Here is a 14,407-nt window from a genome sequence, read left to right on the forward strand (position 1 = left end):
TGTTTCACACAGCCCTAAAGAATAAGAAAATTAGGAATAACCAAGAGCAACAACTTAGGAAGTTAGCTTTTGAGATATTCAAAAGACTTCCCTACACTGAAATGTAATTTTTAAAAAGGGAAGGTCCAGATTTATTTATTTGCTTCCCTGTGCAATTTATCATGAAATTTATGGACTACATATGAAAGGTGCAAGTACTATCTTCTGATTTATTACATAGTAGGGCCAATTAAATTAATACATCTTACATTTTAGCAAGAATGCATTAGGTAAACTCACAGGGTTGGAAGGGAGCTAGGAGGTCTTCCAGTCTAATCTGTGCCCTCTCCACCCTGAACCGATCTGTTTAAACACTTTCAGTAAAGGAGACTCCATTCCGGTGTCTCCTGAGGCAGGTCTGTTCTGTTGAAGCTCTTTCCCTCAGGAAATCCTTTCTGAGATCCAACCAAACATTCACTTCCTGCCTTCTGCAATCAGTCAGAAAATTCTGCCTTGTCTTATACAGGACAGACCTTCAGGTACTTGAGGACAGCCACTGTATTTTTCTGCAGTCTTTTCCTCTCTAGGCTAAATGTACCCAGTGCCTTCAAGCACTCCTCAGAGGTTTTTCCTTCCAAGCCCCTTATCATCTTGGTTGCTGTCCTCTGGATGTGTTCCAGTTTGTCAGTGTCCCTCCTAAAATTTGGTGCCTCAAACAGAGTGGAATATTCCAGTGAGGTTTCCCCAGTGCAGAACAGAGAGGAGCCATTATTTTCCCCAAAATTTTCCTAACGCCACTCTTAACACTTCCGCTGCTGGAGCTCCATAAATAATAAATGTGTAGAATAATACCACAAATTTATGAAGAACTTTCAGAGAATCATGGGATTATAGAGCTGGAAGAGACCTCGCAGCTACCTCAAACAATTCCCTGCTCAATGCAGGATCCGCTACCTTATCCTGGACAGGTGACCATCCAGCCTCTGTCTGAAGATCTCCAATCCACAACAGTCCTTGATCGACACAGATAATGATTCTATCAAGGGAGCCAGTACAATTAGTCTGCTATGATCTCTTTACAACAAGCCCATGCTGGCTTCCATTAATTGTTGCATGCCTATCCAGGTTGGAATTGGAAGGTCACAATCTGAGGTGTGGGTGGCATGGTTTCCTATGGTATAAGAAAGGGAAAGTAAATGTAGATTTTAAGATCATTACCTGAGAAACACATTATTAAGAATATGTACAAACCCGGAGTGTATGCAAAGACATAATTACTGACATCCACAGAAGCAGCTTTTTATGGAAGAGAAACAGCACATCAAGTACGATGGTTAACACAAGAGGACCTATTAATGCAAGATAAGGAAGAAATTAAGATGAAGACAAGAGAACAATTAGCAACAGAAAGATATTCTTTTCAATGGTTTTCTTATAATCATATGAAAGAGAGGTATAATATGGACAAAAGGACAATTGGAATTGAGAAGGGGAAAACTGAATCTGAAGTAGAGTTATGAACAAATGATGCTTGTATAATAGCTAAAGTGTATAAGTTGTTATTAAGATCTGAAACAGAGGATGAACAATTAAAGACTGTATGGTGAAATGGGCTGCAGATTTTGGTTATAACATAAATATGGATATATGGGAGAAAATGTGAGAAACTGGTGTCAAATTACCTTGTGTCATAATTTAAGAGAGAACTTTTATAAAATGTATCAATGGTGTATGACATCAGCTAAAAAGTCAAAAATGTATATGTATGGCCGGTGTTGAAAGTGAGAAAAGAGGGAACTTGCAAAAATTGCAAAGCTGACCAGTTTGGTCAGGGAAAAAATGATTAAGACTTTCAATTCTTTATTATGGTCAAAGACCAACATAATTTAAGACTTTAGAAGACTGGAAGTCTTATATAGACTTTTTGCTGAAAGAAGAAAAGACAGAACTGATGATTTATAGATTTATGGATTTAAAGAGGGAGGGGAAAGAGTAAGATGGCAATTACTTGATAAAAATAAGGGTGGAAGTCAACGTTCTGTTTTCTTTCCTTTTTTCACTTTCCTTTATTCTTTTTTTTTCTTTTTCTTTTTCATATTTTATACTTTTACTGTATTGTTAAATTCTAATAAAATATTTTAAAAAAAAGAAATGGAGGAAGAGAAAACTTCAGGAGAACAAAAAAAGATTCAATGGATGTAACAGTCTGTGGCAGTGATCTTGGGAGACAGGAGGGAGAGCCACAAAAGGGACAACAGGCAAGTTAAAAATGTCTCAGTCCACAGAAGGGGGGATGGCGTGGGAAGCATCTCAGAAGGGACCCTCCCTAGTTTTCCAGAGAGTAAAAGGAAAGGAGGAGAGAAATAGCTTCAGTCTTGCAAGATTGATGCTAGACCTGCAAGGCAGGCCAGACAAGAAGCACAAACAGCAGTACTAGCTCTATCTTTATTGGAGGTTCCATTAAGAGAGTCTTGCAAGCCTGTCCTGGATCAGCGAGATGATAGAACTTGAAGACATTTACAATTAGGATTACCTTACTGCAGAAAGGTTCTTGGTATAGAAAGGGTGGGTGCATAGAATCTTGGCTTTGCTGGAAATTGGACACAGCAGAAGACGTTAGAGATGGCCCAGGAATCCATCCTTCTTTGGGCTGACACATGCCAGTCGTCCAGTCTGCGGCCCCCCTCCCGTCATACCCACTTTCCATGACATTGACTTGAATAAGTGTACAGTTCAAAGACCTGGTGACTTGCATCTTCGGGTACTGAAGGAAGCAGCTGATTGTCTGGCCAAACCCTGTATCACCTCTGAGAAATCTTAGAAACCTGGTGAAGTGGTAAAGGATAGGAGGAAAGCAAATGCTTTTCCATCTTCTGAAATGAGAAAAAGGAAGCTCCAGCAAGCTATCAGGGTTTCTGTTAATGAATCAGAGGAATACCTATCGGATTTACAAACGAGGTAAAATTGGGTGGGATAACCAATACCTAGAAATCGGAAGTAAAATTCAAAACAACCTTTATAGGTTGAATAAATGGGTTGAATAAATGAAGGTGGTAGAACACAATCTAAACAACCAAAGTAGTGTTTTCATTTTGAAAACAAAAATTAAATGCTCAAGTGTAGGTGGTGGATCCCTGGTTTGGTAATGAAAAAAAGATCTTGCAATTGTTAATCTCCTTGTGGCCAGTTGGAAGGGCCAGAGGCACATTTCCAGGTCAACCCTGGCAGAATTTGAGGTTAACAGTAGCCTCAAAACATCAGGCAGACAGAGACTGGCATGGCGAGGTCATGCTGATAGTTACGAAGGATGTGTCGCAGGGGAGCACAGGATTTCTCAAGCAGCTACCAATCCTGATGGAAACTAAGCCTTAAAAATCATAAATAATATGCAGCAAAATCCAGTCCAAATTGCAGCAAAATCCAGCCTCCTAGAGATCAGCCCTGGTGGGACCGAATAAAGCAAGTAGGATCTGCTGTGTGAAGTATTTTGACACCTTTTCCAATAAACAGCCACCATTGCTAAGTGGAGAAAGGCAGGATAAATTTATCCTTTGTTTCCTTCTTGCCTTGTCTGTTGTGCAAGAACCTGGAAGTGATGCTGCTGGTCCTCTGGTCTGAAATTTTTGCTTTGAGGAGAGTGGACATACAGAGGAGGAGCTTCACAAGGGTTTGGGGGATTTTTTTCTTTCCTTTCCCAGCACCATGACATAAATCCTGTTCATGTGACACAGTCTCCCAGTCCCTTCTATCCAAGCCTCCGAAAAAGAAAAGTGCATTTCTTCTGCCAGCAAATACATCTCAAATGAAAAGGTCTCCCTCCTTCTGGCCGTGCATTTGGGAAGTGGAAATTGCTGAGGATCTTTTGACAAATGTAGGGAGTTTTCAGAGGACCCACAATAGCAGACAAACTTATCTTTGGCACATACCACACCACCTCCAAGGCTGTGCTCATAAGTCCCATTAAAACCCAACCTGTCAGCCAACCTGTCTTTCAAAATAGAGCAGTTCCCCCAAGCTTACAATCTTGTTGACCCTCTCAGCTGTAGACAGCCCAGAGCCCCATTTCTTTAATGATGGAAGAACAACACACCAATCAATAGCTGGTCTCCAGGGAGACCTCCTTGCTGCATTCTCCCAGGAGGTGACAGTCAGAAAGGCCCAGTGAATGCAGCACTGGAGGGCCTCTTTTCAACTTCTCTGGTTTCTGGCCCCATCTTCCTTTTGCCAGTTGCAGCCTGAAGACACCGGTTGGCTGTCCCTGTTGGTTGCCTTGAATGGCAGTGTGCAAATGCATTTCTCCTTTTCTGTCTCCCTTGCCACCCTCCACCAGAAACAGGTGCAAGAAGACCATTACCACAGAGGAATCTGCCATAGGCAGTTGAGTGAAATGGTGCTTGTTTGCATGTAAGAATCGTTCGGTTTCACTGTACCCATTTCCTTCCCCCTATAGATTGGCAGCTGTTGAACATGTAAACCAGGCGCATTGCTCAGGTCTTCCAGCCAGCCCATCCCCTCAGCCACTTGAACAAGAGCATCTTGAGCTCGTGGTTCTGCCCTCAGGTTGCTTCTGCGCACAGCCCCCTTTCTGTCCCGCAGCTGCCACTGCACCATTTCAAAGGCGAGCAGGGGGACAGGCATGGGGGGGGGGGCGTGCTGTGTCTTAGCTGCCCTTGGCAGACCCCCCTGCAGACGACAGCAGAGGTGGGCCTTCCAGAAAGCCGTGTCCTTACAGCGGCCAGGAGCCCTTTTCTTGTGGGAGTCATCACGCTCTGACTAGGAGTGGCCCGAAGACTTCAGAAAGTCTGTTCTGAGTCTTCTACAGGTCTCCAAGAGGCATCTGAGCATGACCGAGCTAACAGGCAGGGCATTAAATGAGGTCCAGCCAGTCTCTGTCTACTGTCTCTCATCAGCAATTTCTGCAGGGCTCGGTGGTAGAATTTATCGGTGCTCCGGAGAGCTCCATGGGAAAGTCTGCTGCTTGGTGGCAGATTAAAAATGTAAATGGAGCAATTGGCTATATTGGAAAGACTTTGGTTAATGTGGAGAAACTTGGGGATTTTGCACAGCAGTGGATGGAGGAAAGCATCCCCAAGGTAATGGAGCTTGAAATTCAGGCTGAAATTCTGCCCTGGGTTAGCAGAAGGTGGCATGGCCAGAACTTCTAAGGTCAGGGCTGTGTGAACCCTCCAGGAACGGCTCCCCTGCTTGGCACTGAAAAGCCCTGCCGGTCAGACACTGGTCCCGCCTGTCCCCTGACCCCACTGTCTCCCGTGCAGATGTTTGCAGTGGCTCCAGGCAGGTTTTCTTGGCGGCCGGGCCCACTTGGACCAAGCCCAGCCGCCTTCTGGACCGCTGGCTCACCCTTGGTCCTCCTCCTCGGACTCCTGCTCAAACTTCTGGTTTTCTGCTTGTGGTGCCGTTCAGAGCGGTTTGTGGTTTGGGTCAATAAACCGAGTTCTGATAGAGGTCTAAGAGGTTTCCCCTTTACCATTTTCCACACAAGCAGCTCTTTATGCTTGCATGCAAGGATTGCATCTGTTTTAATTCTCCAATTCCTTTGGAATTGGAGCTCGGTCACCTTCTTTTCTTGTCTTCAGGGAGGTAAGCATGACAGAGACTGTTTAACTTGGTGATGGCACTGGTTGCTGCCCACCTGTGATGTGGGCCAAGCTGCACACTTTGGAGATGGGCATGTTCACTACTGACATAAAGTGGCTCCCAAAGGGTGACCGTGGAAATTACTCAGTGAAAACTTCCCGAAGGGGCCCAACCAGTGAGTCACATGGCCACACGTTTGGGGCAATTCCAATACCCATTCAGGGCACCACAAGCCCATTTCCGCATGCAGGGCTGTGGCCACGCTTCTGGCAGAGCACTCCGGTAGCAAAGCCGTTTGGATTGGAAACAGAGCTGCCACAGATCCTTTGCTGCCAATGACCCATGTGGGAAACATGAGCTGGGGAAAAGCTGGCCAGGCTCCCTCTCCCATCTGCCACTGCAATCCACCATGCTGAGGGCTGGGAATTTCTTCGCCTGTCCTTATCCAGGACCACATGTGAAACGGCACCAGCCTTGGGAGGAGGAGAGGTTTCTAGGACTGGCTGTTGGAGCACATCAAGCCACCTCATGGGGCAGAGGGGGCACCCCAGACTTCTCCCCACAAGCAGTCCCCTTTCCTTGCCCACTTTTCACTTGGTACAGCTGTCTGGCAGTAAAGAGAGGCAGCTGGCCTGCGGTCAGAGGAGCTGTGCTTCTCTGCCTTCTCCTTGGTCACATTTCCCAGTCTGGAGAGCTTTATACTTAAAAAAAGAGCATGGAAGGAAGCCAGGGGTGTTCAATGAATCCTTCAGTGGGATACAACAGCTGCCCATGGCAGATGAGTTGTGCCAGGTGAAGAAGGCCAAAAGCATTCTGCCGGCAGTGGAGGAGTCTCCCAGTTGAGGCCCCAGAGCTGGCACTGAAGGTCGAGCCTGGAGACCCCCGTTTCCCACAGCCACGGTTGGGAAGTGCCCATAGGGCTTCCCAAGGGCTCCAGCGGCTTTAGCCATTCTGCCCCGAGGCCCAGCACCCCTGCCCATGGCAGATTGCCACCCGGGATTCTGCCTGCTGCCGGGGCAGCCCGCTCTGCCCGGAAGGGCCAGTGACCACCATGGCACACTGCTTGCCTCTCAATAAACCTTTATTGCATTACCTGCAAAGTGCTCCACTGCTCGCCTTTTGACCCCCTCTTCACTGGCCATGGGGCTGCTCGGGGCTCCCCGCTGCAGTTATGCTTTAGAAAATTCATAATATTCGTATTTCATGTTTTGTTCTAGTTATTTTTATACTTGAAAAAGCAACATGAAAGGAAGCAGGAAAAACCACCAATGGATATGCCTGATAGGACAATGGCAGGGAGGGGAACGTACAGAATCTGCCACATCTGGCTGCTTCCACCCAAGGCAGGAGGACTGTTGTCCCAAAGCACGCTATATTGGGGTAACCTTTCTAGAGAGGGGGTGATCATTTTGTCAGATATTAAAATCCTAGAAAAGAGGGCAAGATGGACAGGCGAATTGGAAGAAACAGTGGAACAAGGAACTCCATCAAACTCACTAACATACTCCTTGTTCCATGAGGCATGGCTGTATGCATCCTCAGGCCAGACAGTCCAGGAGGCCCAGCCCAACCTCTTCAATGTTCCTGCCTAGGGAGGCTGCCAGCTCTTTGAGCATCTCACCCACTTTCCATGTGCATAAGGTGAAGTTCAGACACTTCTGTGAATCCTCTGAGTTTAATGGAAACCAGACCTGACTTAGAACTTTCTCAAGCAGCAAAAAGCATTGGGGAGGAGGCTTGGAGATGGGGAATGACTGCCTCTTATGTGCACACATTGCCTCCAGCTCCACTGGATTTTCTAGCTAATTCCAAGACATTACTTGGATCCCTTTTACACATTTGTTGTAGCCTGGTGGAACCTCAGGCTATGCCTGGGACCCTTGGAAAGAGCACAACCTACAAAAGGACCGAGTCTCGATTCCCAGGCCAGGTGCCTTTACTAAGGGCCTCCATGCACGGCATGGCGACTCTTACACAGTGAACACTGTCTCACAGAAGCTTCTACATGAGTTGCGGTGCCTCCTTGGGAGCAGAGTCTCCAGAAGGCGACAGCCGAGGAAGAGTTCTGGCAGGTATTGGATGGTCTACAGGTGGAAGGGGGTTTGCACGGCCCTCTCCACACCCACTCATGGCAAGCCCTGTGCCAGGTTCCTTCTATACTGCCATTTTTGCAAGGAAGAGGAGGAGAGCAGAGAGGGTCCCTGTGAAGGGAAGTTGGTTGCCCGATCCCTTGGTGTCCACAGAAGTCTTCTGCTCTGGCACGAGAGCTGTGGCCAGTGATTTCTGCAAGAGAAAAAGCAAGCTTCAGGCCCAGGGCTTTCTTCCAGCAACAGGGATTATGCCCTCGGAGGCTGGCTTGGTTACTGTCATAGTTTGTGCAATCCTGGGATGGGGGTGGGGGAAGAATCACGGCTCCAGAACGTAGCTGGACCATGAACTCACGGGGCATCCTCTGCCCTGCCGTTCTTCCACCTTGCAGAAGACCCTCTGGGCAGATGCCTTTGTGTGTCTGGAGCCAGGTTTAGTCTCCGGCAGGGTCCCTTGCTTAAAGGGCCCTAGGAAGCAAGGGAGCAGGAACACCTTCTGCTACCAGTGGGTTTCTACCATTCAGAATACACCGATTGAGATTGAGTCTAGGGCTGCTTCCACGCAGCCAGCAAAGGAACACAGCTGCAACAAGAAGCTTAAACTGTGGCCTTTTCTGAGGATAGATTTGATATTGCGTGGAGGGTGAGTGCTCAGGGTGTGATTTGCTGACACTACCATACTGTAGGGTTCTACTAGGCAATGACCTGGATATGGCCGAGAGCCGATGGCGTCTGGCATGCTTGTGAAGTGCAGCAGCCTCTTAGCAGGGGACAATCAGGCAGGTTCCACCCTCAGTTGTGCCTCTCTTTCAGTGCACTTGGGAGTCCTCACCTAAAGGATGCTGGTTGAAGATGGTATGGAGGTTTGGCATCAGTTTTCATAGCTATCTGCCACCTACCTCTGAGAAGCAGAGACTTTGCTCTTTGGACTGGTTAATCGTTGGTCCACTTTCCTGTGAAGACAGAAGAAGACCTACTTTTAGGAGAGGTCCAAGTGAGAGATTTCCCTCTCTCTTGAAACAGTCTTCAATTACAATACTTGGTGGAAAGAGAAGATCACAAAGCTTATTCTGACAAAGAGCACAAGTCCTAGTGTGCAAAAGGGTATTAACATTGCTGCTACTTAGAACAGCAACTATACCCAGATCTCAGCCCACTACCCAGCTGCACACTCAGCAATGGAGCCTCAAAGAGAGAGAGAGAGAGAGAGAGGGAGGGAGGGAGGGAGGGAGGGAGGGAATGGTAATCTGTTTTTGGGCATCCAGGGAGGTGTGGCAAACTGAAGATGGCTCTGTGAAAGCAGAGACAATAACTGTGGCAAAGACCAAGGAACCTATCATGAGTACTGATGGTGAGCAGGAGGGGGCCCCTATCCAAGGGGGAAAACGCATGCGTAGTTTAGAGGCTTTGAACTTTCCTTCAAAGAAACTCAGAGCACACCCACCTTGAGTTTTGGGTTTATCTGTGGGGGTTTCTCATGCTCTTTCAGTGTGGCAGGATTCTATCTTCTAGAGCATTCAATAAACACTAGAGACCAACTCACTGTCTCATTGTGGTACTTCACTCTAAGTTAGGACAGAACCGGTAAGTAGACCAGTCCTTCACAACCTTTCCAGATAAGAAGAGGATAGGAGATAGCCCATGTATGCTCTGGACAGCTGCTCCTCGCAAGGAAATTGCAGAACAGCAGTTTTCTGCGGGTTTGAGCACCGGGAGATGAAGGGATCAGCCGTTTTGCTTGCAACTGTGGCAGAGCTAGTTAAAGGACACTAAGTTTGCAAACCTCACTTTCTAATCACTTTTGGAAATTGCCTATTAACAGCAAAAAGCTAAATAAGGTTTTGATCTTAGAAAGTTATAAACAGACTAAGGGTCCAGATAAAATTGGAATATTGAAACTTTTACAATAAGAGTTTGGAATTAATTATAAGGAACAAACAGCTTCTCGTGGGAAATAGACTCTGTTTTGGTTTTACAAGAAGAAACAAGCAAGCAATTTCATAATTACAAAAACTGGACACTAGAGGGGCTAAAGTTTTTAGGTAGAGGAAAGATTTACAAACCTGCAAAGTGTTGCAAAATGTTCTAACAATGAAAATACTGAAGGAGACTTTTGAAGAAGGGAATCAGAAAATAGTAGCCGCAGTATCAGCAATGTCATTAATGATGTCTGTTTCTGTGGATAGACTATGTCCAAAAGATGTGATTGAAGAAATGACAGATGTAGAACAAATTTTAGCTGACAAGATAGAGATGGCATCAAAAGTGGGTTTACAACTGACAGGCCAAGAGAATGACTTAGAACAGGATGTCTCACTGGACCTACAAAAGAAATTGGCTGAGGTTTTAAATTTTAAACAGGAAATACAAATGACAAAGAGAGTGACCTGGATAATTTTTTCCTATTGGATTTACAAAAGAGGCTTCTTAAAGCCTTGAAGAACTCTGCACAATGGAACAAAGACGAAATGAAGAGAAATCAAATCCTACGACAATAATTGAATGAAGATTAAAACTGTTAGAAGTAAAAGGACTACTGTATAAAATTGGTTTATTTGATCAAGGTTAAAACAAGATATGTTGTTGCTTCTGGCAACCCTTTATGGACTTTCTGCTGATACAAGGACTGAAAAGATGATGTTTTGTGGATTTGTTTACTGATAAGGGTTGGGATTTGGAATGAAGAGATAAATGTTTGTGACCTTAGAGGGGGTGAAGCGTCACTGAATTTGTTTATAGTTGTTGTGATGAAGGTTGGAAATCACTTCTTTATTCTTACTTTTCTCTTGCTTCTCTTTTTCTTTTTTCCTGGACTTTTTATTCTTTCCATTATCTTCTCTTTATCTAAGTTTAGTTTGAATTAGTTTTTACTACTGTAATCAAATTCCTTAATAATAATTATATTAAAAATTTTTAAAGGTCATCTGTTTTCGACGCCAAGGAAGAAAACTCCACATAGAAATATTTCCCGTATGTTTTCCATGCCTTTTCCGTGGTTGCCCCATTCCCTGGAACAACTTCCCCACAGACCTCTCCACTCTGTTTGCCTTTAGCAAAGCTGGTAGGACTGCCTCTCCCCCCAGGCAGCAAGTCCCTTTTGGTTGTTTTGTGATGGTGCTTGGCTGCCATTTTCGTAGTTTGTATTTACAGCATGGATTATATATGTTTTAATGCTGGGAGGGGGGTTAGTTTATTTTGTTTTGTTTATTATTTATTAAACAGATTTATAAGGCCGCCCAACTCACATAGGGTGACTCTGGTCGGCTTAGAGAATTAAGGAGGCTTACAGTTTTGTTTGTTGTACACCACCCACAGTCACATTGTTTGAGTTGGGCGGCCTCATAAATCTAGTTAATAAATAAATCAATAAGTTTTCCATCACTCTATTTACTAATTTATTTAGAGAACGTATATGACCACCATCTCATACAATGATTCTAGGTGGTGCACAACATGTATTAAAACCAGGATAAAAACAAAACCACCTTTCCCCCCAGGCACCAGACCAACAGCCTCCCAGCTCAATCCCCATCCTAGCCCAAGGCTTAAACAGCATCCACAGTGGGCAAACCTTGTCAATGACGGACGTCCCAAGGTCCCACTGCAAGAAGGGGCCACCTTCCATTGCCTACCCTTTCTGCTCCTCAGAGTCATGTGTAGACATTAGGCATATGCCATTCCCCTTTCAGCTCACAAAAAATGGGACAAAGCCACTCATTCTTCATCTGGCTTTTGAACAAGGTCTTTGACATAAGTTCTTCATGGACACCCCAAACATAGAACTGGGTTTATATACATGTACTGAATTTGCTCCTATATGTCTTACTTGACATTTGCTTTCAATTTCCCTCCCTCTGCAGTGGATTTTCAGCTGTAAACTCCTTGGGAGGCCAGAGATATAACATGTGGGGAACCACCTGATCCACAGAAAGTGCTACCACACACAAACAATCTAGGAGGATCAAAACACTTTCACAAGTCCAGCAGAGAATCTGGACTGCTTCAAAATGCAAGAAGCTTAAACTATCAAATCAGTCTAAGGTTTGGGGGACCTGATGCAGCTAGACATTTCATTCAAGGAAAGTGAATTAAAGGAATTAATTTTTTAAAATTCAGGACAAATCTTGAGGAATCAGAAATGTGCCACATTATTATATATGGTTAGCAGAGTTCCTTCGCTTCTCTGTTGCTTCTTCCAGCTGTCAGACAAAGATAAATACAGAACATTTACAAATCAACCAAAAATTACTTCCCTTCTAAATGTTAAAAGGAGTTGTGACCCCCATTAGCTAGCAACAGGGCAGGTCTTCTGTGCATGGTAATTTCTTAGGGACAAGGTGAGACAGAGCCCTGGGACCCGTCTGTGTCTAGTAGCTGCACACCCGTGACGGTCACGGGTGTGCAGCTTGATGTGCAAGAGGAGTGGATGCAAGAGTTGCAGTGCATCAGAGACCTCAATGGTGTGTCACCAAAATTAGATACACACCCACACAAACACACACACACCAGTGTGTGTGGAGGAGGAGGAGTCGTCATCCAGCGGAAAAGCCCTGCACCGTTCGTCCCTGGCAGCGCCAGCAGAACCCAGCCTGGGTGACGCGGCTCCCAGCGGGCACAGCCAGGACCCCTGTAACTCATGGAGACCATTCCCTTTCTCTTCCCCTTCCCTGGGCCTTCTGCCCTGTGCGCTCGGCTCCCGCAAGTGGAGGCTGGGCAGCTGTTGTGCAAAGGCTGCCGAGGGTCACCAGGCGGTCCCTGATTTCCATCACAGGCTTGCCACTTTTCAGCCCCGACCTGGGCAACAGCAAGGCTTGGCAGCAGGTGGCCTAAACACCCCTCCCCTCTGCTGCGCTCTATGCCATGAAGCAGCCAGAGGGGGTGGGCAGAGGGATTAAGCGTGAAAGGGTCATCTTTTCCTCTCGCCTGCTTGACTCCCAGATTTGAAGAAAAGGAATAGTGTGCCCACCTTGCACTTCCTCCCTCAAATATACGACTTGGGAAGGAAGGAAGGAATGAAAAGGAGTGTCTGGAACTGGACAAGAGTACTCCATCTGGGGAGGGAAGTCTGCCACCAAAGCTCCTGCATGGGGCACAGAATCGGGTCCAAGGGCGAAAAGGCCCAATGAGCATCTCCTCCCTTTGGGAAGCATGAGGGCAGCAGAGAATGGCTTTCGCTCAGCCGCACTGGTTTCCCACCAGGAGAAGCGGAGAAGTGCCACTTCCTGCAGGGCCTTCTTCACAGCTGAGCCATTAAAGGGAGGGAGGGCAGCAGCGCCCATTTGTGGCAGATGCTTGGATTTGGCCTCGGGGACTGCCTGTCCAAAAAAGGAGCAGCAGCAGCTATTCTGGCTCCGCAACTGGAAGGAGCACTCTGTGCGTGTGTGTGGGTCAGTGGGTGGGCGGGTGGGGGTGTGCGCGTCTGGGCAGGCACCCTAAACTATGTGCCACGCTCCTTTCCCTGAAGGTTTTCCCCATCCTCAGGAACGGACATGGGGAAAAAGGCAATTTCATCTTTCAACCAAATCAGCCAAGAAAGGGGATGCTGGGTCACTGGGGGGAGGGAGGCTGGGCAGCCCCGTGCCAGTCCTGCTCTGGGTCTGTAGAAGGAGACCCTGCTTGACCCATCTGGCAACCTTCCTTTTTCTGTGGCCACCCCCACCTCCCCCCTTCTCCAAGGCAGAGATTAGCCTGCCCTCCCCCATCCCTCTTGCAAGTCAGGAAGGACCAGCTTGGTCACGGATCCTGGTGCAGGAAGCACCTGCGAGAGCTGGGCGAGGTCTCTGATGCGCTGCAACTCTTGCATGAAATTGAGCTCCTGATTGTCTCCCAGAGAGGTAACGAGAAACATAAGATGTAATTTCTCAGGCACGCCAGATCTAATTAGAGGCTGCCTTCACATCTGCTCACTGAACTGAGGAGTGTGCAGCAGCAAATCCCCGGGAAGCAGAGGGGGAGAGCACCTCTCCCAGGGAAGGGCAGCAGTGATTCTCTCTTGGCATATGTCTTCCCCAGATGGCAAAACGGGCTTGGTCCCTTGGCTCAGAGCTCTTCTGAACACTCCACTCTGAGGACCAAGGCTTGGTTGTCCCTCCATCCCGCCTGCCCTTTCTGCATTCTGAAAAACAGTGCCCTCGCCTCCTGGGCTGTGGCCAGCATCTCTTTGCTGATGTGGCCGAGACCTGGATCAGCCTCTTTAGCTGCCCCTACAGGAATGCCCTCTCTTTCACGAAGACCAGGGCCATCTGTCCTATGAATGTGCAGCTGATTTCTCCTACCTAAATGTACACTTTTAATTTATCACTTCTGAAACTCATTCTGTCAGTTAGAACTGACATCTGGATTTCTGCTTACCTTCTGCCCAGTGGCCTGCCCAGCCTTGGGTCATTTGCAACAGTGATGATTATCCCCTCTACTTTTTTGTCTAAATCACTTACTCTGAATCTTGGTTCTCTTCTGACCAATTGAGAAATATTCTCTGGATCTTCTCTGTCCACCAGTTAGAAATCCAAATGCACCTGGGGCATCATCTAGCCATAGTGGTCAACCAGCTTGACAAACAAACATTGTGGTCCTGTTTGAAATCAAGCCAGGCCCCATTGCTGGCACCCCTGTTATCTCCTGAGCCAATAGCTCAAGTGTTTCCAGTAGTCTGGCTTGTTCCTTAGGAAATCACGGCGGTTCTTACTGATGGCTACTGTCTGCCCTAACGTTCATAGTCTAACGATCTCCTGCAGAACATCTTT

At 46.7% G+C, this 14,407-nt stretch overlaps 1 protein-coding gene across 1 annotated transcript in view; it reads right to left on the bottom strand.

Annotated features, from left to right (window-relative positions):
* Positions 1-6,640: 6,640 nt before the first annotated feature.
* GFRA2 (GDNF family receptor alpha 2) overlaps positions 6,641-14,407 on the bottom strand; it is a 54,794-nt gene continuing 47,027 nt past the window's right edge. The window contains exons 10-11 of the mRNA XM_063310884.1: positions 8,564-8,617; positions 6,641-7,860 (exon numbers count right to left, since the gene is read on the bottom strand). Of these exons, the coding sequence (XP_063166954.1) occupies positions 7,732-7,860; positions 8,564-8,617 (183 nt within the window). The 3' untranslated portion in view covers positions 6,641-7,731. The remainder of the gene's footprint in view (positions 7,861-8,563; positions 8,618-14,407) is intronic.

Source organism: Candoia aspera, chromosome 9 (genome assembly GCF_035149785.1).
Source record: "Candoia aspera isolate rCanAsp1 chromosome 9, rCanAsp1.hap2, whole genome shotgun sequence".
NCBI classification, from domain to species: Eukaryota; Metazoa; Chordata; class Lepidosauria; order Squamata; family Boidae; genus Candoia; species Candoia aspera.